This window comes from Oryctolagus cuniculus, chromosome 4, assembly GCF_051225735.1.
Source record: "Oryctolagus cuniculus isolate XC-2025 breed Fujian yellow rabbit chromosome 4, ASM5122573v1, whole genome shotgun sequence".
In the NCBI taxonomy this organism is placed as follows: domain Eukaryota; kingdom Metazoa; phylum Chordata; class Mammalia; order Lagomorpha; family Leporidae; genus Oryctolagus; species Oryctolagus cuniculus.
The window spans coordinates 100,249,911-100,277,083 of record NC_142870.1 but is presented as its reverse complement, the minus strand read 5'-3'; the positions used below and the strand labels follow the sequence as shown (position 1 = coordinate 100,277,083).

The 27,173-nt window shown below is 43.7% G+C and overlaps 1 protein-coding gene across 10 annotated transcripts in view; it reads right to left on the bottom strand.

The window, feature by feature from the left end:
* GNB4 (G protein subunit beta 4) overlaps window positions 1-27,173 on the bottom strand; it is a 79,272-nt gene that overhangs the window by 38,741 nt on the left and 13,358 nt on the right. The window contains exons 2-3 of one of the 10 annotated variants that reach the window (XM_051859160.3): window positions 19,050-19,160; window positions 18,440-18,575 (exon numbers count right to left, since the gene is read on the bottom strand). The exons of 4 other annotated variants lie outside the window; for them this stretch is intronic. In XM_051859160.3, coding sequence (XP_051715120.1) covers window positions 18,440-18,575; window positions 19,050-19,055 — 142 coding nt within the window. In that variant the 5' untranslated portion in view covers window positions 19,056-19,160. Of the gene's footprint in view, window positions 1-18,439; window positions 18,576-19,034; window positions 19,161-27,173 lie in introns of all 10 variants that reach the window. 5 more of the 10 variants (XM_051859159.3, XM_051859162.3, XM_051859161.3 and 2 more) reach the window with 5 other exon arrangements.

Sequence of the window (27,173 nt, the reverse complement as noted above, 5' to 3'; positions counted from 1 at the left end):
TTGGATCAATGATGTATCCCAAAATGACCATCCCAAGTCCAACTCAAAAGAGAATTTGATTTCCCATAGAAAGAATTTGTTTCTGGCACCTATCCTCCACTCATATCAACTACGGCACAAAGAAATCTACTTACTCTTTCAGAATTAAGTTTAAACTTATTTTGTCAAATTAAAAAATAAATCTGTTGGGATTGACTGGAATGGCACCTAAGTATAAAGCAGTCTGAGAAGAACTGAAATCATTCTAACATTCCACTTCTAGTTTAATATTGTGGCCTCTCTACAAATTGAAAATTTCTATCTTCCTAAATATTTTTTTCCTTTTGCCAAATTGACAATAAGCAGTATGCAGAATCTCTGGAGTCGCAACCCTATTGCCCTTGCTGAACCATACCTGGGATATCTTAGATCCCCAGATCCTACAGACCCTGATTGTTTTTGACAGGCAGAGTAGACAGTGAGAGAGAGAGAGAGAGAGAGAAAGGTCTTCCTTTGCCGTTGGTTCACCCTCCAATGGCCGCCGCGGCCGGAGCGCTGCAGCCGGCGCACCGCGCTGATCCAATGGCAGGAGCCAGATATTTATCATGGTCTCCCATAGGGTGCAGGGCCCTAGCACTTGGGCCATCCTCCACTGCACTCCCTGGCCACAGCAGAGAGCTGGCCTGGAAGAGGGGCAACCGGGACAGAATCCGGCGCCCCGACCGGGACTAGAACCCGGTGTGCCGGTGCTGCAAGGCAGAGGATTATCCTAGTGAGCCACGGCGCCGACCTTAAAGTCTCTCCTGCTGAGTTGCCAGTATACTAGAAAGGAGTATCAAAGGGGTTGACAGGGTCTCAGAACTTCAAAGCACATTCAAAACCATCTGTCACCCCACCTACCTCTGTTCCACCCCAAAACCACATCCATATATAGGTGACCCTCTAAAATGGGAGCTATCTGCTGCAAGTTACTTGAGACCGACAATGATCTGCAACAAATGAATGAAACTTTCCAGGCTGAGTGCCCCACAGAATGAAGCTTCCACGAATAGAAACCCCAAACAGAAAGCAGTTCCCTCGCCACTCCACCTGGTGGATGGGGGACGACTGAGAGAAACAATCTGCCAGGGAGCCTGAGCACTATTGCACCTTCTTGCTGAGCACAACAGTAATTCAAGGCCTTAGTCCCTTTCACTTGGCTCATCTCTCCAGGTGATATTTTCGACAAGTAACATTGAGGAATGAGACAATGTCTCCTCAAAAGACAAAGAGCAGGTTTCCTTCTGCTTACTACATTACCCAAACTCAGTATTTCTGGGCTGTGATGTAAACCCAATACTTGTACAGCATTCATCTATACCCACCTGTGTCACCCGTGTGGCAAGTGAGGAGCTGGAAGAATCAACACAAACCAGCATGTGCCATGCTACTTGCTGTGTTCTAAGTCACAAAATCCTTTGTAAGGTGGGCATTATGGTACAGTAGATTAAGCCACTGCTTGGGACACCCACATCCCACATCGGAATGCCTGATTCAAGTCCCAGCTACTCCACACTTCCAATTTGGCTTCCTGCAAATGAGCCCGGGAGGCAGGCCCAAGTACTTGGGGATCTTCCCACCCATATGGGAGACTGAGATGGAATTCCTGGGTCATAGCTTGGCCTAGTTGGTTGTGGGCATTTGGGGAGTGAACCAGCAGATAGAAGATGGATCTCTCTGCCTTTGAAAAAAACAAACAAACAAATCTTTTTAAAAAGTCCTTTGTCTCTGACCAAGGAGTCTCATGTCTTCTACCAGCATGTGTGAAACAGTAATAGGTTAATTTATTAGCCTGTAAGTAGGTAAAAGTTCCAGACCTTTTGCAGTTCTTGATGGGAATAAGGTTCATAAGCAAAAATGTGTGGGTTCCAACAGGGAAAAGAATCCATTTGTGGCATTTTCCTTCCTATCTGGATTAGATTCCCAGTCTAGCACTTCATCAAGAATTTTCCTGGTACCCTAGTCTCCCATCCTTCTATCTTGTATGCTCAACAGACAAAACCACAGCTTCAAATGAACCAATTACCTACTTTCTTTCAGCCAGCACTGAAGTGGCCAAATGTTGACTGAGAAGTCAAACAATGGTGCATATTAGTTTTATTACACATGTACATCACCAATCTCAACCGGGCCCTCAAAACCAGCTGGCAATTTTAATGCAGTTTTTTTTTTTTTACTCATCAATTTCACTCTTAGTATCAACTATTTCAATTCCTTTGCACTCTCTGCAAACCTTAACCTTCTCATGACCCCACTTGTGGCACACCTTGCCACTCACATCTTTGAGAAAGTAGAAGCCATCACACATGAATGCTTCCCTTTTCCCCAACAGACATACAAAGCTGCACATACATGGACATGACCAACTCATGTTCTCCTCCTTCCCTTTTATTACAATAGAGCAGCTGACTTTTCTGATACTTGGGTCAATTCCTGCACTGGTTATTTAAACTCAGCAATCCTACTCCTCTAGTATATTCAATCTCTCCCCCTTTTTATTTCTCCTTTGTTTTAGTCTTTTTTACTAGGAACATTTTTTAGTACAAAGATAAAGAAATCTGTATAATAAGCATCTGTATTACTCATCATGTATATAAAATGTTAACAGTTTCTGCTGTATTTGCTTCATCTATGTTTGTTTTTTGGTAAAGTACTTTAAAGTTAATTACAGATATCAAGACATTTTACCACTAAATACTCCAATATACAAGTGTACTTCAAATGTTTCATAGAAAATAGATTAGGGGTCAGTGTTGTAGCATACTGGGTTAAGCTGCCACCTGCAATGCCAGCAGTCTAAATGAGCACCACGGGTTCAAGTCCAGGTTGCCCTATTTCTGATCCAGCTCCCAGCTAATGTGCTTGGGAAGGCAGCAGAAGATGGCCCAAGTGCCTGGACCCCTGCCATCCACATGGAGACATACAGAGCTTCTGGCTCCTGGTTTCAGCTTGGCCCAGCCTCAACTGTTGCAGCCATTTGGGGAGTAAACCAACAGAATCTCACTCTTGCTCTCTCAGGCTCACTCTGTAACTCTGCCTTTCAAATAAATAAATATTTTATTTTAAAAAGTGAATTAAAAGGTAAGTTTATTTTGGTGCATAGAGTTTTGAAACACATGCATTGTTTCTTCATAATACACATTTTCCATGAACTTTTTGAATATTCTCTCATACACTCTAAAAATACCAGGACGTTTTTCTACCAACCCACAATCCACAGTCACAGATGCTGTAACTAACAGTAAGCAGCTATTACCCAGTTCATTTTCAAACTTCCCCCACTGTTCCACCAGTGTTTTTTTTTTTTTTAACATCTGATATGTTCAAATCAGGATACAATTAAGGACTACATAATACATATGTTCATGTCTGCTAAGTCTCTCCATCTTTTTTCCTTATTAACTTATGGAGAGACTAGGCCACCTGTCTTGCAGAACATCCCTCATTCTCTTTCCTTCCTCCTGGTACTGTCCAACCTGATTCTCCATCCTCTGTGCAGCCTATAAACTGGAAAGACCTCAGATCCATAGACTAGATTATACCCAGGCCCCTTGTACTCATATTTGGCAAGAATCCTTCATACTATCATATACCACAATGAATTTTACATTTGAGCCCTTTTTACTGAAGCTAACATGGGTCAATCCCTCCATCTCCACCCACCAAAAAATCTGTGAGGAGCCTTCCCACAGTGGTTAAATAAGCCCAAGTTTCCCCCTTAAGAAAAAAATTAAGAAAAGTCCTTGACTCCACATTTCACCATCACTATGGTCCTTTTTCTACCTTTATTAATTAAAAGTCTCTAAAGAGAGTTGCCTGCACATGGCCCCATTTCCTCATGTGAGTTCTGAATTCCCGAACCTCATTCTTGGCCAGCAGACTCCTGCAGGCATGAGAGAATGGGAGTGGGCAGTCACAGGGCAAGAGGCCAGCTGAGACGTGCTCTTAAGCCACAAAGTCTGAACCCTTGGGATGCCTGCACCAGATAAATGCCAGCTTTCTTTGGATGTCTGAAAGAAATGTCAAGCTGCCTTTCCTTCATGCTGCTAAAAAGAGGAACTAACCCTTCACTCTTAAAAAAAAAAAAATCAGATTTGTCACTTAAAGAACATTTTGAATACACAGAGTTCCTAAATTGATCTTTCCTTCCCATTTGACAATGTTTGAATTCCTGAAAATACCAATAAAGCATGAATTTAGCATAGACTAATTATAAATGACTCCCAGACAAGCCAGAAGTCCTCCTAGGGCAAAATGGGATGATGAGATGCCCCTGGTGAAATCTAATTTGACTGTCTTCCTAAATAAATCATGTTTTGAAGGTGAGGATTCAAAGTGGGACAACTATGTATGGACACTATGTATACAAGAGAGCTTCAAAGAGTTAGTGGAAGGGCTGGAACTGTGGTGTAGTGGATTAAGGTGTCATCTGCAGTGCTGGCAACCCATATGGCCACTGGTTCGAGTCCTGGCTGCTCCACTTCCAATCCAGCTCCCTGCTAATGTGCCTGAGGAAGCAGTGGAAGATGGCCCAAGTGCTTGGGTCTCTGCACCCACTTGGGAGAACCTTGGTGCAGCCCTGGTCATTGTGGCCATTTGTGGAGTGAACCACCACCAGATGGAAGACTTCTCTCTCTGCCTCTGCCTTTCCCTCTCTGTAACTCCACCTTTCAAATAAATAAATCAGTCTTTTAAAAAAAGTTAGTGGAACAAACAAGACAACAGGATACATTTATTTTGGTGTAAAAAAAAACACCTTGAAATAGTATATATGAGAAGTCTTCAAAAATGTTAGTGTAAAAATGAATGTTATGAAAAAATGATGATGGATTTCAAATTGTGTTGTACCAGGTACAGTTAAGTAGCTCCCTCTAACTCTCCACCTCAAGCAGGGTCAAATTCAGAGACACAAAGTCCTCTGGAGGCACTGATTGTGACTGGCAGAGAGCAAAGCCGTTTAACTGCTCATCCTCCTGCAGTTCCTTTACACCACAGTTTAATAAAGGACAGAAACCAGGGAAGTGGTCAACTATTTTCTAAAACTCTGAAAACACAATATAGGGAAAAGGCAAATGTGGAAAGCAAGGTGAGGGGAGGATAATCAGTAAGATGAGTCACCCACACCTGAAGATCGGCACAGGGTCCCTGCCAGGCTCACCAACTGCAGTGTAAATGAACTCTAAGCCCTCCTACTCAAAGCTCAGGACAATCAAGACTCCAGTTTAAGAGATGAAACCAAAAAACAATCTATCCCTCATCAGACTGTCCCTAAATCATAAAGAAAAAAGGAAGAGACTATAGACAGAAAATAACATTTTCCATCTACTTGGGTCATGTGTATAACAGAAAGTTGAGGTCAGATTCCAAGATAGCAGAATAGGGAGGGAGCTTATTGTTCTAGTCTAAGGGAAGATAGTAAAAAAAAAAAAAAGTGGATGGGCCGGTGCTGTGGTGTGGTGGTAAAGCCTCTGCCTGCAGTGCCGATATCCCATATGGGCACTAGTTCGAGACCCAGCTGCTCCACTTCCAAATCCAGCTCTCTGCTATGTCCTGGGAAAGCCGTGCAAGATGGCCCAAGTCCTTGGGCCCCTGCACCATGTGGGAAAACCCGGAGGAAGCTCCTGGCTCCTGGCTTTGGACTGGCTCATTTCTGGCCATTGTGGCCTATTGGGGAGTGAATCAGCAGATTCAGATTCTCTCTCTCTCTGCCTCTTCCCTTTCTATGTAACTCTTTCAAATAAATAAATATATATTTTTTTTTCTTAAAAAGTGGAGAGAGTCTAATTTCTGGGAAGAGGAAGAAAACTACAAAGGAAACTTGATGCAAATTATGAACACTGTGGATCTACATGGAGGGTGTGGACATGAACAACTCAGGACCCCAGCAGCTGAGAGCCTCAGCACCAGCTTTGCAGTACAGTGAGATGAGACTGCAGAAGCCCAAGCCACTGGTGATAAAACTGGGGGAAAAACCTGGCATAAGTCCAGCTTAGAGCCCAGTGGAGGGCAGTGTACCTGCCAACCTAGAAGGGAAAAAAAAAAAGAGTGCATTTTTCTCTCCCCTTGACTACCAGGCACCAGTATCCTGTAACTAGTTGAGAGAGTGGAGACACCATTTTGGACATACATAACAGCTATACCAGCTTGTGTCTGTGCACCCAGCAACCAGCTGAGAGGAGATGCCAGAATTTGGCTGAGAGAATTGACAGGGGGCTGGGCACTAGTGACTGTGAAAACACTGTTACTGAGAAGGAAGGCACGTGGTGTGCCTAGGTCTCTGAGCAGTCACTGTGGCTGGCACCACATGCTCAGGGCTCCCTGACTGCTTGATGAGAGTCACTGCGGCCAGATTCGTGCTCACACTGAGGATTGCACAGATCCTTTGTGTGGTTCTTGTGGCAGCGCAGATGAATACTGCACCCACTGAGCTAGCCCTTGGGCATTGGTCTCCTTGGAGGAGAGCAGGTGAATGTTGGGCAATAGAGCTGATCAAACCTTCCCCTCTGATTAAAAAAAAAAAAAATTTACCATGCCCAACTTGGGTGTCACTTTAAACACACCCCTCACCCTGGAGCACTGAACAGAGTTCCCAGGTGACACACAGCACATAGCTCTGAATATTCACTGAAAGAGCAGACACTCCACTAAGCCACAGAGGCATAATCCAAAGATAAAAGCCATAAAAACCATTACAGGGAAAAAAAAATTAGTATCTTCACAAATGCCAAAGATAAACACAGAAACTCAAGAAACAAGAATAAGGAGGACAATATGATGCCTCCAAAGAAGAGTTTGGTAAAGTGGCAGGATATAATATCAACACACAAAAATCAACAGCTTTTGTATACACAAACAATGACATGGCTTATAAAAAAACTTCTGAGATCAGTCCCATTCACAACAGCTAAAAAAAAAAATCAAATATCTTGGAATAAACTTAACCATGGATGTCAAAGATCTCTATGATGAGAATTATAAAACATTAAAGAAAGAAATAGAAGATACAAAAAATGGAAAAATCTTGCATGTTCATGGATTGGAAGAATCAATATTATCACAATGTTCATGCTGCCAAAAGCAATTTACAGATTCAATGCTATGCCAATCAAAATACCAAGGACATTCTTCTCAAATATAGAAAAAATGATGTTGAAATTCATCTGGAAACACAGAGGACCCCAAATAGCTAAAATAATCTTGTACAACAGCAGATTTAAAGACATACTACAGGGCAGTAATAATCAAAACAGCCTGGTACTGGTACAAAAACAGATGGATAGCTGGCGCCGCGGCTCACTAGGCTAATCCTCCGCCTTGCGGTGCCAGCACACAGGGTTCTATTCCTGGTTGCCCCTCTTCCAGGCCAGCTCTCTGCTATGGCCTGGGAGTGCAGTGGAGGATGGCCCAAGTACTTGGGCCCTGCACCCCATGGGAGACCAGGAGAAGTACCTGGCTCCTGCCATCGGATCAGCACAGTGCACCAGCCGCGTTGGCCACTGGAGGGTGAACCAATGGCAAAGGAAGACCTTTCTCTCTGTCTCTCTCACTGTCCACTCTGCCTGTCAAAAACAAACAAACAAACAAACAAAAAAAAAAAAAAACCAGATGGATAGACCAATGGAACAGAACAGAACAGAACAGAAACTACAGAAATCAAACCACACATCTTCAACCAACTTATCTTTGACAGAGGAGCTAAAATCAATCCTTAGAGCAAGGACAGTCTCTTCAACAAATGGTGCTTGGAAAACTGGATCTCCACATACATAAAGAAATATGAAGGAAGACCCCTACCTTACACCTTACACAAAAACCCACTAAAAATGGATCAAGGACTTAAATCTATGACCCAATACCCCCAAATTATTAGAAAACACTGAGGAAACCCTGCAAGACATTGGCATATGCAAAGAGTTCTTGGAAAAAATCCCAGAAGCACAAATTGACAAATGGGATTAAATCAAACTGAGAAACTTCTGCACTGCCAAAGAAACACTCAGCAAAGGGAAGAGGCAACCAACAGAATGAGAGAAAGTATCTGCAAACTATGCAACTGATAAAGGATGAATAACCAGAACATATAAAGAGATCAAGAAACTCAACAATAACAAAACAAACAACCCGGTCAAGAAATGGGCAAAGGACTTAAATGCTTAGGATCACTAGCCATCAGGGAAATGCAAATCAAAACCACATTGAGGTTTCACTTCACCCCCATTAAAATGGCTCTCATACAGAAATCAATAAAAAACAAATGCTGGTGAGGATGTAGGGAAAAAGGTAACCTAACCCACTGCTGCTGGGAATGTAAACTCATACAGCCACTGTGAAAGACAGCATGGAGATACCTCAGAAATCTCAATACTGACCTACCATGTGACCCAGCCATCCCACTCCTGGGAATTTACCCAAGGGAAATGAAATCAGCATATGAAAGAGTTATCTAGGGGCCGGCGCCATGGCACAGTGAGTTAATCCTCTGCCTGTGGCGCCGGTATCCCATATGGGCACCGGTTCTAGTCCTGGCTGCTCCTTTCTGATCCAGCTCTCTGCTATGGCTTGGGAAAGCAGTAGAAGATGGCCCAAGTGTTTGGGCTTCTGCACCTGCATTGGAGACCAGGAAGAGGCTCCTGGCTCCTGGCTTCGGATGAGCACAGTTCCAGCCGCTGCGGCCATCTGGGGAGTGAACCAACAGAAGGAAGACCTTTCTCTCTGTCTCTCACTGTCTGTAACCCTACCTCTCAAATAAATAAATAAATAAAATCTTAACAAAAAAAGAGTTATCTATACCCCCATGTTTATTGCAAATAAATTCACCATAGCTAAGATATGGAATCAACCCAAATGTCTGTCAACTGAAGACTGGATAAAGAACTTATGGGATATGTACACAATGGAATACTATCCAGTGGTAAAAAAAATTTTTTTTTGAAATCCTGTAGTTCACAATAAAATGGATGTAACTAGAAAACATTATACTTAATGAAATAAACCAGTTCCAAAAAGACAAATACCTATGTTCTCCCTGATCTGTGGTAACTAATAGAGCATCTAAAAGATAATCTATAAAAGTGAAATTGACACTTTGAGATGTAACTTTTAATAGCTCATCTCAACTGCTGAGGCACAGTTTTTTTTATACTATTTGTTGAACTCTTTACTTAGTATAAAGTTAACCTTATATGTATAAAGTTGATTGAAAATAGGTCTTAGTAAAAAAATTAGAAAGGGAACAGGAGGAGGAGGAGGAAGAAGGGTGACAGGGCGAGTAGGGCAGGAAGAATTACTATGTTCCTAAACTTGTAGGGGGCCGACGCCATGGCTCACTTGGTTAATCCTCCTCCTGTGGTGCCGGCATCCCATATGGGCACCAGGTTCTAGTCCTGGTTGCTCCTCTTCCAGTCCAGCTCTCTGCTGTGGCCCGGGAAGGTAGTGGAGGATGGCCCAAGTGCTTGGGCCTGTGTACCCGCATGGGAGACCAGGAGGAAGCACCTGGCTCCTGGCTTTGGATTGGCGTAGCTCTGGCCGTAGCAGCCATTTCGGGGGTGAACCAACAGAAGGAAGACCTTTCTCTCTGTCTCTCTGTCTAATAAAATAAATAAATAAATAAACTTGTATTTATAAAACACATCATGGGACCAGTGCTGTGGCATAGCAGGTAAAGCCACCAACAGCAGTGCCGGCATCCCATATCAACACCAGTCTGAGTCCTGGCTACTCCACTTCTGACCCAACTCTCTGCTATGGCCCGGGAAAGCAGTGGAAGATGGCCCAAGTCCTTGGCTCCCTGCACCCACATGAGAGACCCGGAGGAACCTCCCAGCTCCTAGCTTTGGATCAGTGCAGCTCCAGCCATTGCAGCCAACTGGGGAGAGAACCAGTGGATGGAGGACCCCCTCACCCCCATCTCTCCCTCTCTCTCTGCCTCTCCTTCTCTCTCTGTGGAACTCTTTCAAATAAATAAAATTGATCCTTTTTTTTTTTAAAAAAAGTGGGTTTCTTGTAGACCATTTTTTTTTAAATAAATGCATTATGTTTGTATACCTTAAAGACAAGTTTTCTAGATAGAAAAAAAAGTTGAGTGGGACTTCTCTCAAGGACCCAGATCTGACCAGGAGGCCCCAAAGCTGAAGACACAGGCATTAAGCACCCTGTTTTGTTTTTTGTTTTTTTTGTGGTTTTTTTTTTTGACAGGCAGAGTGGACAGTGAGAGAGACAGAGACAGAGAGAAAGGTCTTCCTTTTCCATTGGTTCACCCCTCAATGGCCACTGCAGCCAGTGCGCTGCAACCAGCGCACCGCGCTGATCCGAAGCCAGCAGCCAGGTGCTTCCTCCTGGTCTCCCATGCAGGTGCAAGGCCCAAGCACTTGGGCCACAGCAGAGAGCTGGACGGGAAGAGGAGCAACCAGGACAGAATTCAGCGCCCCGACCAGGACTAGAACCTGGAGTGCCAGCGCCACAGGTGGAGGATTACCCTATTGAGCCGTGGCGCCGGCCGCACCCTGTACTATTTAAGTTTCCAGCATGGAAGAGAGAATATCTTTAAAGGCTCACCAGCAGCTCAAGGACTCTTTGAAACACCACCATCACTACACATACTTCTGCTGCGGCTGCTATTCACAATTACCCCTAACTACCAGCAGAAGACCAGGAAGAGCATCTTGGGCTGGGTGATACAATGTATCCCTGATGAGAAGAGAGTTCTCCTGTACCCCAAAGAGAAAGAAAGAAACCAAAGATAAAAAAACAGAAATCAACTCAGACTGGGAGAAGATGGCAACACGTTAAAATTCAAGTAAAGCTTTAGGAACTAGAATTTTGGAAACAATTCCTTCAAACTGATAACAGAAAAGACTAACAATCCAACAGGAATATGTGCTGAGATACAAATTAGCAAACAGCAGGAAAAACTGCAGAGGCCAATACATAAGTGAAAAGATAGTCTCTGTAATCAGGGAAGCACAAATTAAAACAGGATACTGGGGCAGGCAATGTGGCACAAAGGGTTAAGCCACCGCCTGTGATCCAAGCATCCCATGTGGTGCCAATTCATTTTCCAGCTGCTTCACTTCTGATCCAGATCCAGCCATGGCTGCTTGCAACCATTTCGGGAGTGAACCAGTGGACAGAAGATCTGTCTCTGTTTCTCTTTCTTTCTTTCTCTCTCTCTGAAATTCTGCCTTTCAAATGAATAATTTTTTAAAAGGTTACCATTTCACACATATTAAAGGGACTACATTTTTTTTTATCTCAATCAGAGGTTGGCAAGATTGTAGAAAAATGGCAACTCATACTCTATTGAGACAATTCCTTAGAAAGCAATTTGGCAACATCTAACAAAGGTGATGATATGTGTATCTTTCTACCTGACGATTCAATTCTGCTTCTAGTTGTACTTGTATAAGCCCTAAAGAACACTGCACATATGCTCAAGTGCAAGGTATAACAGTGTTATATGACATTATTGCAATGACAATAGAACATCAATGCCCACTGACAATTAATAACGACCATGCTTTCACAATGAATTATTACACAGCAGTGAACATAAATGACCTGCTATTACACACAACATAGATGAATTTTTTTTAAACAATCAGAAGTTCATTTTTTTAAATTTTTTTTTAAAGATTTTATTTATTTGAGAGGTAGAGTTACAGAGAGCGAGAGGAAGAGACAGAGAGAAAGGTCTTCCTTTGTTGGTTCACTCCCCAGATGGCTGGAGCTGTGCCAATCCAAAGCCAGGAGCTTCTTCCCAGTCTCCCATGCAGGTGCACCGGCCCAAGGACTTGGGTCATCCTCCGCTGCTTTCCCAGGCCATAGCATAGAGCTGGATGGGAAGAGGAGCAGCCGGGACTAGAACCAGCACCCATATGGGATGCTGGTGCCACAGGCGGAGGATTAACCTATTGTGCCACAGCACTGCCCCTCACAGATGAATCTTAAAACAATATAAACAGGGCCAGCTCTGCGGCGTATCAGGTTAAGCAGTGCCAGCATCCAATATAGGCGCCAGTTCAAGTCCCAGCTGCTACACTTCCTATCCAGCTCTCTGCTAATGGTCTGGGAAAGCAGAAGATGGCCCAAGTCCTTGGGCCTCTGCACCCACGTGGGAGACCCAGAAGAAGCTCCTGGCTCCTGGCTTCAGATTGGCGCAGCTCCAGCCATTGAGGCCATCTGGGGAGTGAACCAGCGGATGGAAGACCTCTCTTTCTCTGCAATTCTGACTTTCAAGTAAATACATAAATCTTAAAAAAGCAATATCAAGAGGAGGAAAAGTCCCAAAAGCCACATACTAGCAGAATACCACTTTTACAAAATTCAAAACAGCTAAACCAAATAAATAGTTTACGATACATATGTAATACAAATTTTTTTTCTAATGATTTGACAGATAAAATGACACGGGGGGGAGAGTTCTTCCATCAGCTGGTTCATTCCCTAAATGGCTGCAACATCTGGGACTGTGCAGGAGTCTGGAACTTCATCGGGGTCTCCCATGTGGATGGCAGTAGCCCACACACTTGGACCATCTTCTAATGCTTTTCCCAGGTGCATCAGCAGTGAACTGGATCAGAAGCAGAGCAGCTGGGACTTTAACTGGTGCTCTGAAATGGGATGCTGGTGTCTCAAGCAGCAGCTTAACCCATTGCACAAAAATTCAGGCCCCTATAACTCTTTTTTTAAGATGTATTTATTCTTAGCATATACTACGTTGATTTTCTGTATATAAAGATAACTGAAAATGAATCATGATGAAGAATGGGATGGGAGAAGGAGTGGGAGATGGGATGGTTGTGGGTGAGAGGGAGGTTATAGGGGGAAAGCCACTATAATTCAAAAGTTGTACTTTGGAAATTTATATTTATTAAATAAAAGTTGAAAAAAAAGATGTATTTATTCAATTGAAAGGCAGAGTTGAGAGAGAGAAAGAAGGGAGAGGAGAGAAAGAAGGGAGAGGAGAGAAAGAAGGGAGAGGAGAGAAAGAAGGGAGAGGAGAGAAAAAAGGGAGAGGAGAGAAAAAAGGGAGAGGAGAGAAAAAAGGGAGAGGAGAGAGGAGGGGAGGGGAAGAGATGGGAGGGGAGGAGAAGTATATCTTCTATCCACTGGTTCACTCTGCAAACAGCTGCAACGGTTGGACTGGACCTCTCTGAAACCAGAAGCTTCTTTCAGGTCTCCCACATGAGTGCAGGGCCAAGTACTTGGGCCATCTTCTACTGCTTCCCCAGGTGCATTAGCAGGGAGCTAGATTGGAAATGAGCAGCCTGGACACAAACGAGTGCCCAGATGGGATGCTGGCATCACAGGCAATAGCTTTACCCACTAAACCACAAAGGTTTTCCCTTAAAACAAGGCAATGATAAAACAGTATTTGGCAGGCTGGTGCTGTGATGCAATGGGTTAAAGCTCTGGCTTGCAGTGCTGGCATCCCATGTGGGCTCTGGTTCAAGTCCCAGTTGCTCCACTTCTGATCCAGCTAATGCTCCTGGGAACACAGGGGAGCATGGCCCAAGTCCTTGGGCCCTGCACCCATGAGGGAGACCCAGAAGAAGCTCTTGGCTCTGGGTTTCTGATCAGCTCAGTTCCTGCCATTGTGGCCATTGGGGGAGTGGACCAGCAGATGGAAGACCTCTCTGTCTCTACCTCTCTCTGTAACTCTTTCAAATAAATAAATAAATATTGAAAAAAATTATTTGGGAAGAATACATAGTAGTTGCAAATAATTGAAAATTTTATGATTCTTGAGTTGGGTATTTGCTTTACAGGTGTTTACATACCGTTAGTGAGCAAAATATAAATATATAAAAGTGGGTCACATATGGATCAGAGATGACTGTAGTCTAATTACCCAATGTTTGTGAAGTCCACTGGGGACAATAAAATGAATGAAATGGAATAAACATAAAGAAAGAAAAAGAAACTGAGACTTAGATTAAATAACTTGCTTCAGCTTAGGGTAGAGTTAGGATTTGAATCCAAGTATCCATGATTCTGAAACCCAGGCTTTTCACCATTCAACTATGCTGCCTCTTTCTGTTGTTTCTTTCCTTCTTCCTCCCTCCCTCTCGTTCTCAAGATTTCTTTGTTTAAAAGGCAGAGTTGGAGAGGGAGAGAGTGGGGAGAGGGGAGAGAGAATGAATCTTCCATTTGTTGGTTCACTCCCCAAATAGCCTCAGCAGAAGCCAGGAGCTCAGAGCTCCACCTGCACCTCCTATGTGGGAGGCAGGGGCCCAAGTACTTTGGCCATCTTGTGCTGTTTTCCCAGGCATGTCAGCAGGGAGCTAGTTTAGAAGTGAAACAGCCAGGACTCAAAACCGGCACTCATGTGGGATGTTGGTATTGCACTGCAGGTAGAGGCTTAACTCACTGTACCACAACACAGGCCTGGAATTTCACTGGTGGCGATTTTTGCTCAAGGTCATATCGGAGCTATTTATCACAGCTTTTGAAGTGAAACTGCTGATTAAAGTAATTTTAAACTAACAGCTTAACAGACATGGTTTGATTAAAAAGCACAGTGCTCTTGTTTTCAGTTACTATAACTTGACTGAGTTCTTTTTCCACAGGAATATTTGATTCCTGGAACACATTTTAAATGACGCTCTCATAGTGAAAACATTGTTAAACTGAGCAGAAAGCAGCCCATCAGTTACCTTCTGAAAGTTCAGCTGTACCAGTTACAAATACCAAGACACCAAGGAGTCATTGTAGCTCAGCCAATTTGGTTTTTAAAAAATGGGAAAAAATACAGTTGCATAATTCAATGGCCTTCTTACTCCACATCTTAAAATGCCCACAGAGCTTTTACTAAAGCAAGGCATTATGTAGTCTGTACAATTATACTGCTGTATTAGTGAACAGCTGTTTTAATCTATGAGACAAGGAAATACAAGTTATTTCTTAGCTACTAATAATTTTCATGATCACAAAAGCTCATATAAGGCATGAAAGAATATTTTAAATTTTACTTTAAAAAAATCTACATTTTTTTTTTCCCTTAAAAGTCTGTTCATCAGGGGTGGGTATTCTGGTGCAGAGGGTTTTGCCACAGCCTGCAACTCCTGAATGCTATGTCCAATGCCAGTTCAAGTCCTGGCTCCTCCACTTCCAATCTAGTTTCCTGCTAATGTGCCTAGGAGGCAATATATGAAGGCCCAAGTGCTTGGGTTCCTGCCCCACACATGGGAGACTTGGATGGAATTTCTAGCTCCTGCCTTTTGATATAACTAGGCAGTTAGTAAGCTTAAGTGAGCTGGAATTCTTGCAAGGTAACCTTATGTCTTTAACTGTCAGCTTGATATGCCCACCTTCCCAGGATGCACCTCTGTCTCATCTGGGACCAAGAAGTGTGTTAAGACCCAGCCTGCTTGTTTACCCAATTAAGGTACCACCCCCTACCTCACAGAAGAGGCTGAGACCAAGGAAAAGGGTTCTTTTCACCACAGACCACACTTGGAAGTACTGCTCTTTTCCTGTCTTTCATGAGCAACCCTATGGCCCACTCATGATGGGGTGGTATTTCTCTGTGTGAGGTGGCCCAGACTCATGCATGAATCTATGTTTATTCTCACTGTTAAATAAATCCTCTTCTCACTTGTGCACTATATATAAGGATGCCTCTGCTTTGAATTTTTTTCTTTGTGGGAGCAAGGACCTAGAATAAAAATTAAGATAATCAGGCCCATATCACTTTGGTCTGGCCCAGCCCAGGCTGTTGGCAAGCATTTATGGAGTGAACCAATGGATGGGGGCTGGGGGATGATGGGGTGTGTGTGTGTGTGTGTGTGTGCGCGCGTGTGCATGTTTCTCCCAATCTGTCATTCTGCCTTTCAAATAAATAAATAAATCTTAAAAACAAAAAAGCCTTTTCATCAGAGGGGGGTGTTTGACTTGGAGGTAAGACTCCTGTTAGGATGCTCCCACACTGGAGCACCTGGGTTTGTCACCTGCCGCTGGCTCCTGCTTCCAGCTCTGTGCCAATGCAGACCTGGGAGGTAGCTTTGATAGTTCACATAGCTGGGTCCTTGCCACCCATATGGGAGACCTGAATTGAGTTCCAGGATCCGAGATTCAGCCAGACCCCTCAAACACTGAGGGCGTTTTGGGAGTGAACCACCAGATGGGAACTCTGTTTACCTCTCTCTCTGCCTCTCAAATAAAGAAAAAATTTTATATCTACTAATCAGAAAAGTCAACTTCAAATTTCTTATATTTAAATTTTCTAACTTTTTTTCTCTTTTCAGCTCAGATTCATATTTTTATACTTAAAAATAAGTATTAAAAACCATAATTAATCAGGTAAGGCATTTAACACTTTTATGATCATTCTTACCAACAAATTTAAAAATACACATGCCCATTCACCCCAAGTATTCCATATACAAATATCTCCAGGTGGCTTTCTCAAGAAGTTAGCCAAAACCTACAGCTGCATGTAGCAAGTGGATAAGAGAAGAAAGTAGAAGTTGGAGATGCTGAAATTGTAGTATAGGGCATTAAGTTTTGATTTTGCTACCAAATTACTTTTTTTTTTTTTTTTTGACAGGCAGAGTTAGACAGTGAGAAAGAGAAAGGTCTTCCTTCCATTGGTTCACCCCCTAAATGGCCACTATGGCCACCCCCCTCTGATGAAAAGGCTTTTTTGTTTTTAAGATTTATTTATTTATTTGAAAGGCAGAATGACAGATTGGGAGAAACACACACACACACCCCATCATCCCCCAACCCCCATCCATTGGTTCACTCCATAAATGCTTGCCAACAGCCTGGGCTGGGCCAGACCAAAGTGATATGCGTCAATCCGAAGCCAGGAGCCAGGTGCTTCTCCTGGTCTCCCATGAAGGTGCAGGGCCCAAGCACTTGGGCCATCCTCCACTGCACTCCCGGGCCACAACAGAGAGCTGGCCTGGAAGAGGGGCAACCAGGACAGAATCCGGTGCCCCGACCAGGACTAGAACCCGGGGTGCTGGCACCGCAGGTGGAAGATTAGCCTAGTGAGCTGTGGTGCCGGCCCCACCAAATTACTTTTGATATTGAGCATTTACCCCCAAAGAAAGAGTTCACCCAATCTCTCTGCCTTTACCTAATGGTTATGTTCTGGTAGGATTCATTCTCTCACTATTTACCAAATGTGACAGAAACTCGGGCTACATATGAATAAGTCTTAGGTCTCGGGGATTTGCTGTCTAAAAATGAAGCTGGACATATTAAATGCATATACATGAAGGCCCATAATCTGTCATCCCAAACTAGGGCCAGATGTATTTCAGTATTTGGAAGTTCTCAGGTTTTAAAACAGTACATTCATTGCATACGGCATTAACACCCCACCAGGACCCTAGGGCAGCATCCCACACAATCAAGAAGTCAGATTTCTACAGCACTGATCACATTTGATAGGTAAAAAATAGACTAGCAACAGTTTCATGTTAACTCAGGTCACATTGTGCCATCAAATGAGTGCAGGTCACACAAAGTTTTGCCACTAAATGATTTGGGGGAGGAGGAGAACTATGGTTTTCAGAGCACCTTGGATTTCTAAATTGTGGACAAGATGTGGCCGACCTTTAATACCTATCAGAACAATTACTTGGCACAGGAGCAGGATGACCCCTCAACTTAAAAGATACTAAAGAGGAGTTAGCCACCCAAAAGGTAACGTTTGCTAAGCACTTACTATGTGCATGTGCTGTTCAAAGCTCTTCATGTAACTCAACCTCAGGAGGTGGCAGCAATATTGTCCTCATTCTACTGAAGAGGAAACTTTGGACCTAACCCAAGTTCACACAACTCAATGGCACCTGAAAGTGATTCTTCTTACAGTGTGACTCTAGGAACTGTTTAACTTTTTGGGACCTCAACTGCCTTGTCTGTGCAGCAGGGATACTAACAGCTACCTCATGGGATTGCTTGGGAAATAATACACATTTACTAAACGTCCTTGGGAACTTAAGTCAGAGCTCATTTGGCTTAGCAAAGGAAATACCTGAAGAAGCAACAATCACAAACATTATTCAGTATTTCCCATAGCTGTTGATAGATACATTAACAAAATACTTTACATAGAAAAAGAAAATAGGAGCCAACATTGTGGGACAGCAGGTTAACAGCCTCTGCGTGCAATCCCGGCATGCCTAAGGGCATACTGGTGGGAGTATTCCAATCCAGTTCCACACTTATGCTCTTGAGAAGGCAGTGGAGGATGGCCCAAGTGCTTGGCCCCTGCACCCATGTGGGAGACCCAGATGGAGTTCCAGGATCCTGGTTTCAGCCTGGCCCAGCCATGGCCATTATAGCCATTTGGGGAGTGAACCAGTAGATGAAAGCACTGGCTCTCTTTCTCTCTTTTTCTCCCCCAACCCCGTAACTCTATCTTTCAAATAGATTAATCTTTTTTTAAGAAGGGAAACGAAATCATTACCAGCAAGAATTCCTTTCATGGCCCCAACCCCCAGCTTCCTGGCAGTGCAGCTACTGCTTTCTCTGCTGAACTTCTGGAGAGGCACTAAGGCAGCTGTTACCTCCTCCCTGCTGACGCCAGAGGCCAGGTTCCTTTTCTGGACAAGGACATGAACTAACATCAGCACTCTATCCTACAGAGCAGGGCTCTCATGTGTCTGTGGGTGGGGGGGGGGGTGTGAGGGGGGAAGCTGGATCAGAGAGGGTTAACGGGACAGGAGAAAAACACACCCAACCTCTTGAACAGCTTTCTCAAGGTATGTCTATCCACCTACTGATGATCACAGCCCCACTCCTCTGGGCCAGGTGCTTTGACTCTGGAATTGAGACACTTCTGTTAACATTTTAGCCTTCAGGTATGTGAGGGAAGAACATGATTGATAATCGCAAATATAAATCAGCAGTTTCTGGGGGCAGGTGTTGTGGCACAGGGGGTTAATCCACTGCTTGGGACACCTGATCCATATAGGAATGCTTGAATTTCTGTCCCATCTCTGCTTCTGATCCAGCTTCCTGCTAGTGTGCACCTGAGAGGCAGCAGAGGATAGTCCAGGTACCTGGGTCTCTGTTACCTGCATACAAGATGTAGATGGAGTTCCAGACTCGTAAATTCAGCCTGGTCCAGCTGGGAAATGGACCAGTGGATGGAAGATCGATTGAGCGATCGATCTCTGTCACTCTGCCTTTCCAATAAATAAAAGAAATAAAAAAAAAAAAAACAAATTAAATAAAAAGTCACATCTACTTCAGGCAGTTCATTTTTTTTTTTTTTTTTTTTTGACAGGAGAGTGGACAGTGAGAGAGAGAGAAAGGTCTTCCTTTGCTGTTGGTTCACCCTCCAATGGCCGCCGCAGCCGGCGCTCTACGGCCGGCGCACCGCGCTGATCCGAAGCCAGGAGCCAGGTGCTTCTCCTGGTTTCCCATGGGGTGCAGGGCCCTAGCACTTGGGCCATCCTCCACTGCACTCCCTGGCCACCGCAGAGAGCTGGCCTGGAAGAGGGGCAACCGGGACAGAATCCGGTGCCCGACTGGGACTACAACCGGGTGTGCCGGCGCCGCAAGGCGGAGGATTAGTCTATTGAGCCGCGGCGCTGGCCAGGCAGTTCATTTTTAAAAATAAATAATAGGGGCTGGCCCGTGGCTCACTTGGTTAATCCTCCACCTGCAGTGTCGGCACCCCATATGGGTGCCGGGTTCTAGTCCCGGTTGCTCCTCTTACAGTCCAGCTCTCTGCTGTGGCCCAGGAGGGCAGTGGAGGTTGGCCCAAGTGTTTGGGCCCCTGCACCCGCATGAGAGACCAGGAGGAAGCACCTGACTCCTGGCTTCGGAGCGGCACAGCGTGGGCCGTACTGGCCATTTGGGGAGTGAACCAACGGAAGGAAGAACTTTCTCTCTGTCTCTATCTATAACTCTACCTGTCAAAGAAAAGGAAAGGGAAAGGGAAAGGGAAGAAGAGAAGGGAAGAGAAGAGAAAGAAAGAAATAATAAATCAGTGGTTCTTAAAGGGAGCAGATTAGCAGTACTGGCATCACTTAGGAAATTATTAGGAATGCGAACAAGTCCCTTCCTAGGCCTAGAGAACCAGAAACCCTGAGGGCAAGCCCAGCAGTAAGTGTCTCAGCAAGCTTTCCATGTGCTTCTGACACTACCCAGAGTCAGAGAACCATGGGTCTAAACTCTCCTTAACAAGCAGTCTAAAACTACGACTGGAGGAAAGTTCAAGAACATGTGTTCATACATTAAGAAGTTCCTAAAAACAACTCAAGTGGCACTCACAATGTCTCCCCAGTCAAACATAACAATAATACTGTTAAAAACATGAAGACACAAAAAATTATTCCCATTCTTAACAGGTTTTTTTTTCTTTTTTTTTTTTTAACTTTTATTTAATGAATATAAATTTCCAAAGTACGGCTTATGAATTACAATGGCTTCCCCCCCATAACGTCCCTCCCACCTGCAACCCTCCCCTTTCCCACTCCCTCTCTCCTTCCATTCACATCAAGATTCATTTTCGATTCTCTTTATATACAGAAGATCAGTTTAGCATACATTAAGTAGAGATTTCAACAGTTTGCTCCCACACAGAAACATAAAGTGAAAAATAATAGATGGTTTTTTAAATGATAATGAAATCAGATCATACCTATTGTCATGTTTAATCCCAGTGAGAGTCAAGTTGGGAATTGATAATTTCTTTTTTTTTTTTTTTAACAAAAGTTCAGTTTAGTATACATTAAATAAAGATTTCAACAGTTTGCACCCCCATAGAAACACAAAGTGAAATATACTGTTTGAGTACTCATTATAGCATCAAATCTCAATGTACAGCACATTAAGGACAGAGATCCTACATGAGGAGTAAGTGCACAGTGACTCCTGTTGTTGACTTTACAAATCGACACTCCTGTTTATGGCATCAGTAACCTCCCTATGCTCCAGTCACGAGTTTCCAAGGCTATGAAAGCCTTTTGAGTTCTCCGACTCTTATCTTGTTTAGACAAGGTCATAGTCAAAGTGGAGGTTCTCTCCTCCCTTCAGAGAAAGGTACCTCCTTCTTTGAAGACCTGTTCTTTCCACTGGGATCTCACTCACAGAGATCCCTCATTTAGCTTTAGTTGTTTGTTGTTGTTGTTGTTGTTGTTGTTGTTTTTTTGCCAGAGTGTCTTGGCTTTCCATGCCTGAAATACTCTCATGGGCTTTTCAGCCAGATTGGAATGCCTTTAGGGCTGATTCTGAGGCCAGAGTGCTGTTTAGGACATCTGCCATTCTATGAGTCTGCTGAGTATCTCGCTTCCCATGTTGGGTCACTCTCCCCTTTATTTATTCTATCGGTTAGTGTTAGCAGGTACTAGACTTGTTTATGTGCTCCCTTTGACTCTTAGTCCTTTCATTATGATCAATTGTGAACTGAAATTGATCACTTGGACTAGTGAGATGGCATTGGTACATTCCACCTTGATGGGATTGAATTGGAGTCCCCTGGTATGTTTCTAACTCTACCATTTGGGGCAAGTCAGCTTGAGCATGTCCCAAATTGTACATCTCTTCCCTCTCTTATTCCCACTCTTATGTTTAACAGGGATCACATTTCATCTTAACAGGTTTTAAAGTAGAATGAAATAATTTCCCATTCCTGGAACAAGGCTGTGAATTTCGTTTCTGAAGGATGGCTTCAGGAAGAAAGAGGAGTGGTATCAGCTGCACTTTCACCAGGTTTCTCTGACTCAAACATAAAAACCTCTCGCTAGGCTTTTCCTTTCTTCCTGAAAGCTTCCCTGCTTTGTGCTTTAACCAGGAGTCTGGCCAAAATGCTTTAGTCCCTGCTTTTTAGGATGTGGCCATACATGCACAGATGGGTCCCAGAACACAGTCACACAACCCAGGCCCCAAAGAAGGAAAATCTAACTGGCAGGACCAAAGAGCCCACAGCAACACCAGAAGTTGGGTGCACTGAAACCATTTCAAACTGAGTGGTCCCTCAAACACAGAAATGCAGAATTAAAAGTCCACCTTACCATGCTGGCCTGATTTCAAGCCTCTCCAACCAAGATGTGCCTTACTAGGCATTTCTGGGTCCAGCTTTCTCCTCTCTGATCCATAAAGCTTTGCCCCAGACCCCATTCGAGTTGGTAGATCTATTTCTCCTGCCTCTTTGTTTGGAAGTGGACCTAAAGCCTTTCTCTCCTCAAAGGATCAGCCCCATGGAGCCTGAGTTGGCAGTGTAACAAGAAGCCCTGGAGAGGGGCCACATTGTGGCATGCTGGGTTAACCCACTGCTTGCAACATCAGCATCCCATATGGAGTGCCAGTTCCAGTCCTGGATGCTCTGCTTCTGATCCAGCTCCCTTCTAATGTGCCTGGAAAAGCAGTGGAAGATGATCACCACTCACATGGGAAACCTGGATGGAGTTCTGGGCTCCTGGCTTTGGACTAGACCAGCCCCAACTGTTGTGGCCATTTGGGAAGTGAACCATAGGATGGAGGATCTCTCTCTGCCTCTCCCCTCTCCCTGTAACTCTGCCAAATAAAATAAAATAAAATAAACCTTTAAAAAGAAAAAAAAAAGGCCATAGATTAAAAAAAAGAGAAGTTCTCATATAAACTTCACATTTCTCAATACTAACTTAGATTGCTATTACAAAGAAATCATTAACAATTCTTTTTTTTTTTTTTTTTGACAGGCAGAGTGGATAATGAGAGAGAGAAAGGTCTTCCTTTGCTGTTGGTTCACCCTCCAATGGCCGCCACGGCTGGCGCGCTGCGCTGATCCGAAGGCAGGAGCCAGGTGCTTTTCCTGGTCTCCCATGGGGTGCAGGGCCCAAGCACTTGGGCCATCCTCCACTGCCTTCCTGGGCCACAGCAGAGCTGGCCTGGAAGAGGGGCAACCAGGAAAGAATCCGGCACCCCGACCGGGACTAGAACCTGGTGTGCCGGCGCCTCTAGGTGGAGGATTAGCCTAGTGAGCCGCGGCGCCGGCCTAACAATTCTTTGACATATTACATATATTATTTTCTCTTTGCTCAAAAGGCAGGTATCAGTTCCTTTATAATAATGCTTGTATTTGGTCTTGTTTTACTCATTATGAAATATAAAAATAACACAAACACCAGAGTTGGGAAGGATAGTTTAGTTAAGAACCAAGCTATTTTCGTTTTATCTTGAAATACTCATGCCACTTGAAAAAATACTTGAAGAACAAACTTAAATTGGGCTGGCACTGTGACGTAGAAGGTTAAAGCCCCAGCCTGCAGCATCAGCATCCCATATGGGCACGGGTTTGAGTACCAGCTGCTCCACTTCCAACCCAGCTCCTTGCTAGTGCACCTGGGAAAGCAATGGAGCATGGCCCAAGTCCTTGGGCCCCTGCACCCATGTGGTAGACCCAGAAGAAGCTCCTGGCTCCTGACTTCAGCCTGGCCCAGCCTTGGTCATTGCAGCCATTTAGTTTGGGAAGTGAACCAGTAGATAGAAAACCTTTCTGTCTCTACCACTCTAACTCTTCCTTTCAAATATATAAAATAAATATTTAAAAAAGTAGAAAAGTATATGAGAAAATACTCAACTAGAAAATAGTGTCCCATGTATTTTTGGAATTAACTAAAATAAGAACTTGGATTTGAAATGCCAAAAGTGATTGATAGAGGCAGGCATGGTGACACAGAAGGTTAAGCTTCCTCTTGGGACACCAGCATCCCATATCAGAATGCCTGGAATTGAGTCCCGCCTCTGCTTCCAATTCAGTTTCCTGATAAATGTACACTTGCAAGTCAGCAGATGGTGGCTCAAGTACTTAGGCGCCTGTCACCCCTGTGGGAGACCAGATGAAGCTCCTGTCTTTGGCCTGGCCTAGCCCTGGCTGCTACAGCCATTTGGGGAGTGAACTAACAAATGGAAGATCTGTCACCCTGCTTTTTAAATAAATCTTTTTTAAAAAGGTTATTTACATACAAGGATACATCAAAAAGTTCATGAAAAATGGACTTAGAAGGTAAGTCTATTTTGGTGCAAAAAAATTTTTTTAAATACATTAAGTTGGTTTTTTTTTTTTTTTTTTTAAGATTTATTTATGGCAGGCACCATGGCTCACTTGACTAACCTCCACCTGCGGCGCCGGTACCCCAGGTTCTAGTCCTGGTTGGAGCGCCAGGTACTAGTCCCAGTTGCTCCTCTTCCAGTCCAGCTCTCTGCTGTGGCCTGGGAAGGCAGTGGAGGATGGCCCAAGTGCTTGGGCCCTGCACCCGCATGGGAGACAAGAAAGCAGCACCTGGCTTCATATTGGCGCAGTGCGCCGGCTGTAGCAGCCATTTGGGGGGTGAACCAACGGAAGGAAGACCTTTCTATCTCTCACTGTCTAACTCTGCCTGTCCAAAAAAAGAAAGAAAGAAAAGATTTATTTATTTGAAATAATTACACAGGGAGAGAAGGAGAGGTAAAGAAAGAGAGGTCTTCCACCTGCTGATTCACTACCCAGATGGCTGCAATGGCCGGACTTGTGCTGACCCAAAGCCAGGAGCTTCTTCTGGGTTTCCCATGCAGGTGCAGGAGTCCAAGGACTTGGCCATCTTCTACTGCTTTCCCAAGCCACAGCAGAGAGTTGGATCAAAAGTGGAGCAGCGGGGACTTGAACTGGTGCCCATATGGGATGCCAGTACTGCAGGTGGTGGCTTTACCTACTACGCCAAGCGCTGGCCCCAGTTTGTCATAATATATATTTTCCATGAACTTTCTGAAAACCCCATATATATAATATTTTTTAAAGAACCCGTGATTGTGAGGCCAGTGCTGTGGTGCAGCGGGTTAATGCCCTGGCCTGAAGTGCCGGCATCCCTTATGGGCACTGGTTCGAGACTCGGCTGCTCCACTTCCAATCCAGCTCTCCGCTATGGCCTGGGAAAGCAGAAGACAGCCCAAGTCCTTGGGCCCCCGCACCCGTGTGGGAGCCCCGGAGGAAGCTCCTGACTTCGGATCAGCACAGCTCCAGCTGTTGCGCCCAACTGGGGAGTGAACCAGCAGATGGAAGACCTCTCTCTCTCTCAATCTGAGCCTCTCCTCTCTCTGTGTAACTCTTTAAAAAAAAAAAAAAAAGAACCTGTGATTGTGTTTTCTCAAAAAGTGATCAGTCCACAGTCATAAACTGATTAAGAAGAACAACATTCTTATCCACATATAATAAATGGATCCACTTGAGATGAATCATGTGGATAACAACTAGGTCTTTTGTCATTGATGCAGAAATCTAAATGGGGATAAATTCCAAGATCTTATAAAATTTTATGAATAAAAATAAAAGATGAATAGGCATCCATGGAGTAAGAACACAGTATAGAATGCATGTTTTAAATGTAGCGTTGATACATTTTTATTCTTTTGGTGTATTCTTTAAAATTCCTACATCTATACAGAAACTGAAACACAGTGAAAGCTTTAAATGAGTCAGTTCAGCTCTTTTCCAGTCAACATTTTGGGAAAGTTTCCAAGATTTTCCTGGAGCTGGCACTGTTGTGCAGTTGGTTAAGCTGCCGCCTGCCACATGGGCATTCTATCTCAGAGTGCTGGCTTGAGCCTCAGCTTCTCCACTCCTGATCCAGCTCCCTACTAATGCACTTGGAAAGCAGCAGAGGATGACCCGTCTTTGAGCCCTTGCCACCCACAGAGGAGACCAGGATGGAGCTCCAGACTCCTGGCTTCAGTATGGCCCAGCCCCAGCAGTTAGAGCCATTTGGGGAGTGAACCAGCAGACAGATCTCTGTCTTTCCCCCTCTCTGTCATTCTGCCATTCAAACAAATAATGCTTTCTTAAAAAATCTTCTTGTATTATTCCTACTATTTTTATCTATAGTCTTAAAGTACATAAGAACATGATTCTGACCTATTATCAAATCTAATCACCATGTGATTCATTCTTCTACTCAAACACATATTTAACACCTACTTTGTTACACACAGGAACCCACATCATCAGAAAAGTTCATCTCATGAGAGAGACAAGTAGCAATAATATATCAGGGAGTAAGTACAATGATAGAACATATATTTAAAATGTTATGACACCAAAACCAAGTGTTTATGAAAATGTGGCTGAACTCAACCTACTAAGGATTTCTCTTAAACTTTACACAATATATTTTGAAACTACTGTCTATGAATTTACTAAAACCATCTTTAGAAGGCTTATATTTCCATCAGTACTGCCCCCTTAAAGTTACAAACACCAGCTCTGTAAAACATTTCCTTAAAGTCCTAAAACTACCTTCTCTAATAGCCTCTAGCTTTAGTATTGGAAGATGTTATGAACCAAATGTTAGGAATGTAAATTATAAGTATGTGACTTACAAATCATACCCTTTTCCTCTCTCTTCTCATAGAACTCAAATATTTTCAACTCTTAGATTTTTAAATTTATTTACTTACTTGAGAGGCAGGGAGCTCCAATCACTGGCTCACTTCCTAGTTGCCACCCAATGGCCCTGGAGTGGGTTGGGCCTGGAACTCAATCCAGGTCTCCCACGTGGGTGGCAGGAATTTGACCACTTGAGCCAGCACAGATGTCTGGCAGGGTCCACATTGGCAGGAAGCTGGAGTCAGGAGCCAACAGCAGGAACTGAATAGAGGCACTCTGATGCAGGATGTAGGCATCTCAACCACTATGCCAAATACTTGCCTTTCTCAGATTTTTAGATAGGACCACATGTGATTTCCTCCGGATCACTAAACCATTAACTGATACAAGCCAGTCTTATCACTTAAGAGTCTCATAATTTGCTTTTGTATTTACCAGAAACAACCCCTTAAATTTTTCAGACTTGGTTACATATTACTTTTGATTATATCTAAAATTTTTTAAAAAATCAATTACATCGCTAAAAGAGTAAAATATGACAACTGGAGATATCAGAATTTCATCCAAAAAATATTTATGAGTGCCTAACAAGCATCATCATCCAGCTTCTTTGCTGACTTGACTTCACAGGATAAAATGTGACATAACGCAATTAAAATACTCATGGAAAAGTGACTAAAATTCCGTGTTCACAGTTCAAATAAAAAATGCCTTACCACATAATAAATACCTAGAATAAGCAGAAGCAGCATATAGCCATCAGCGTCTCTCACCGCAGATCTTGAGAGGTTTTCATTAAAAAGGGAGCGTACCTAGGTGATGCTATTCTGAGATGAACAGAGATCTACCTCTG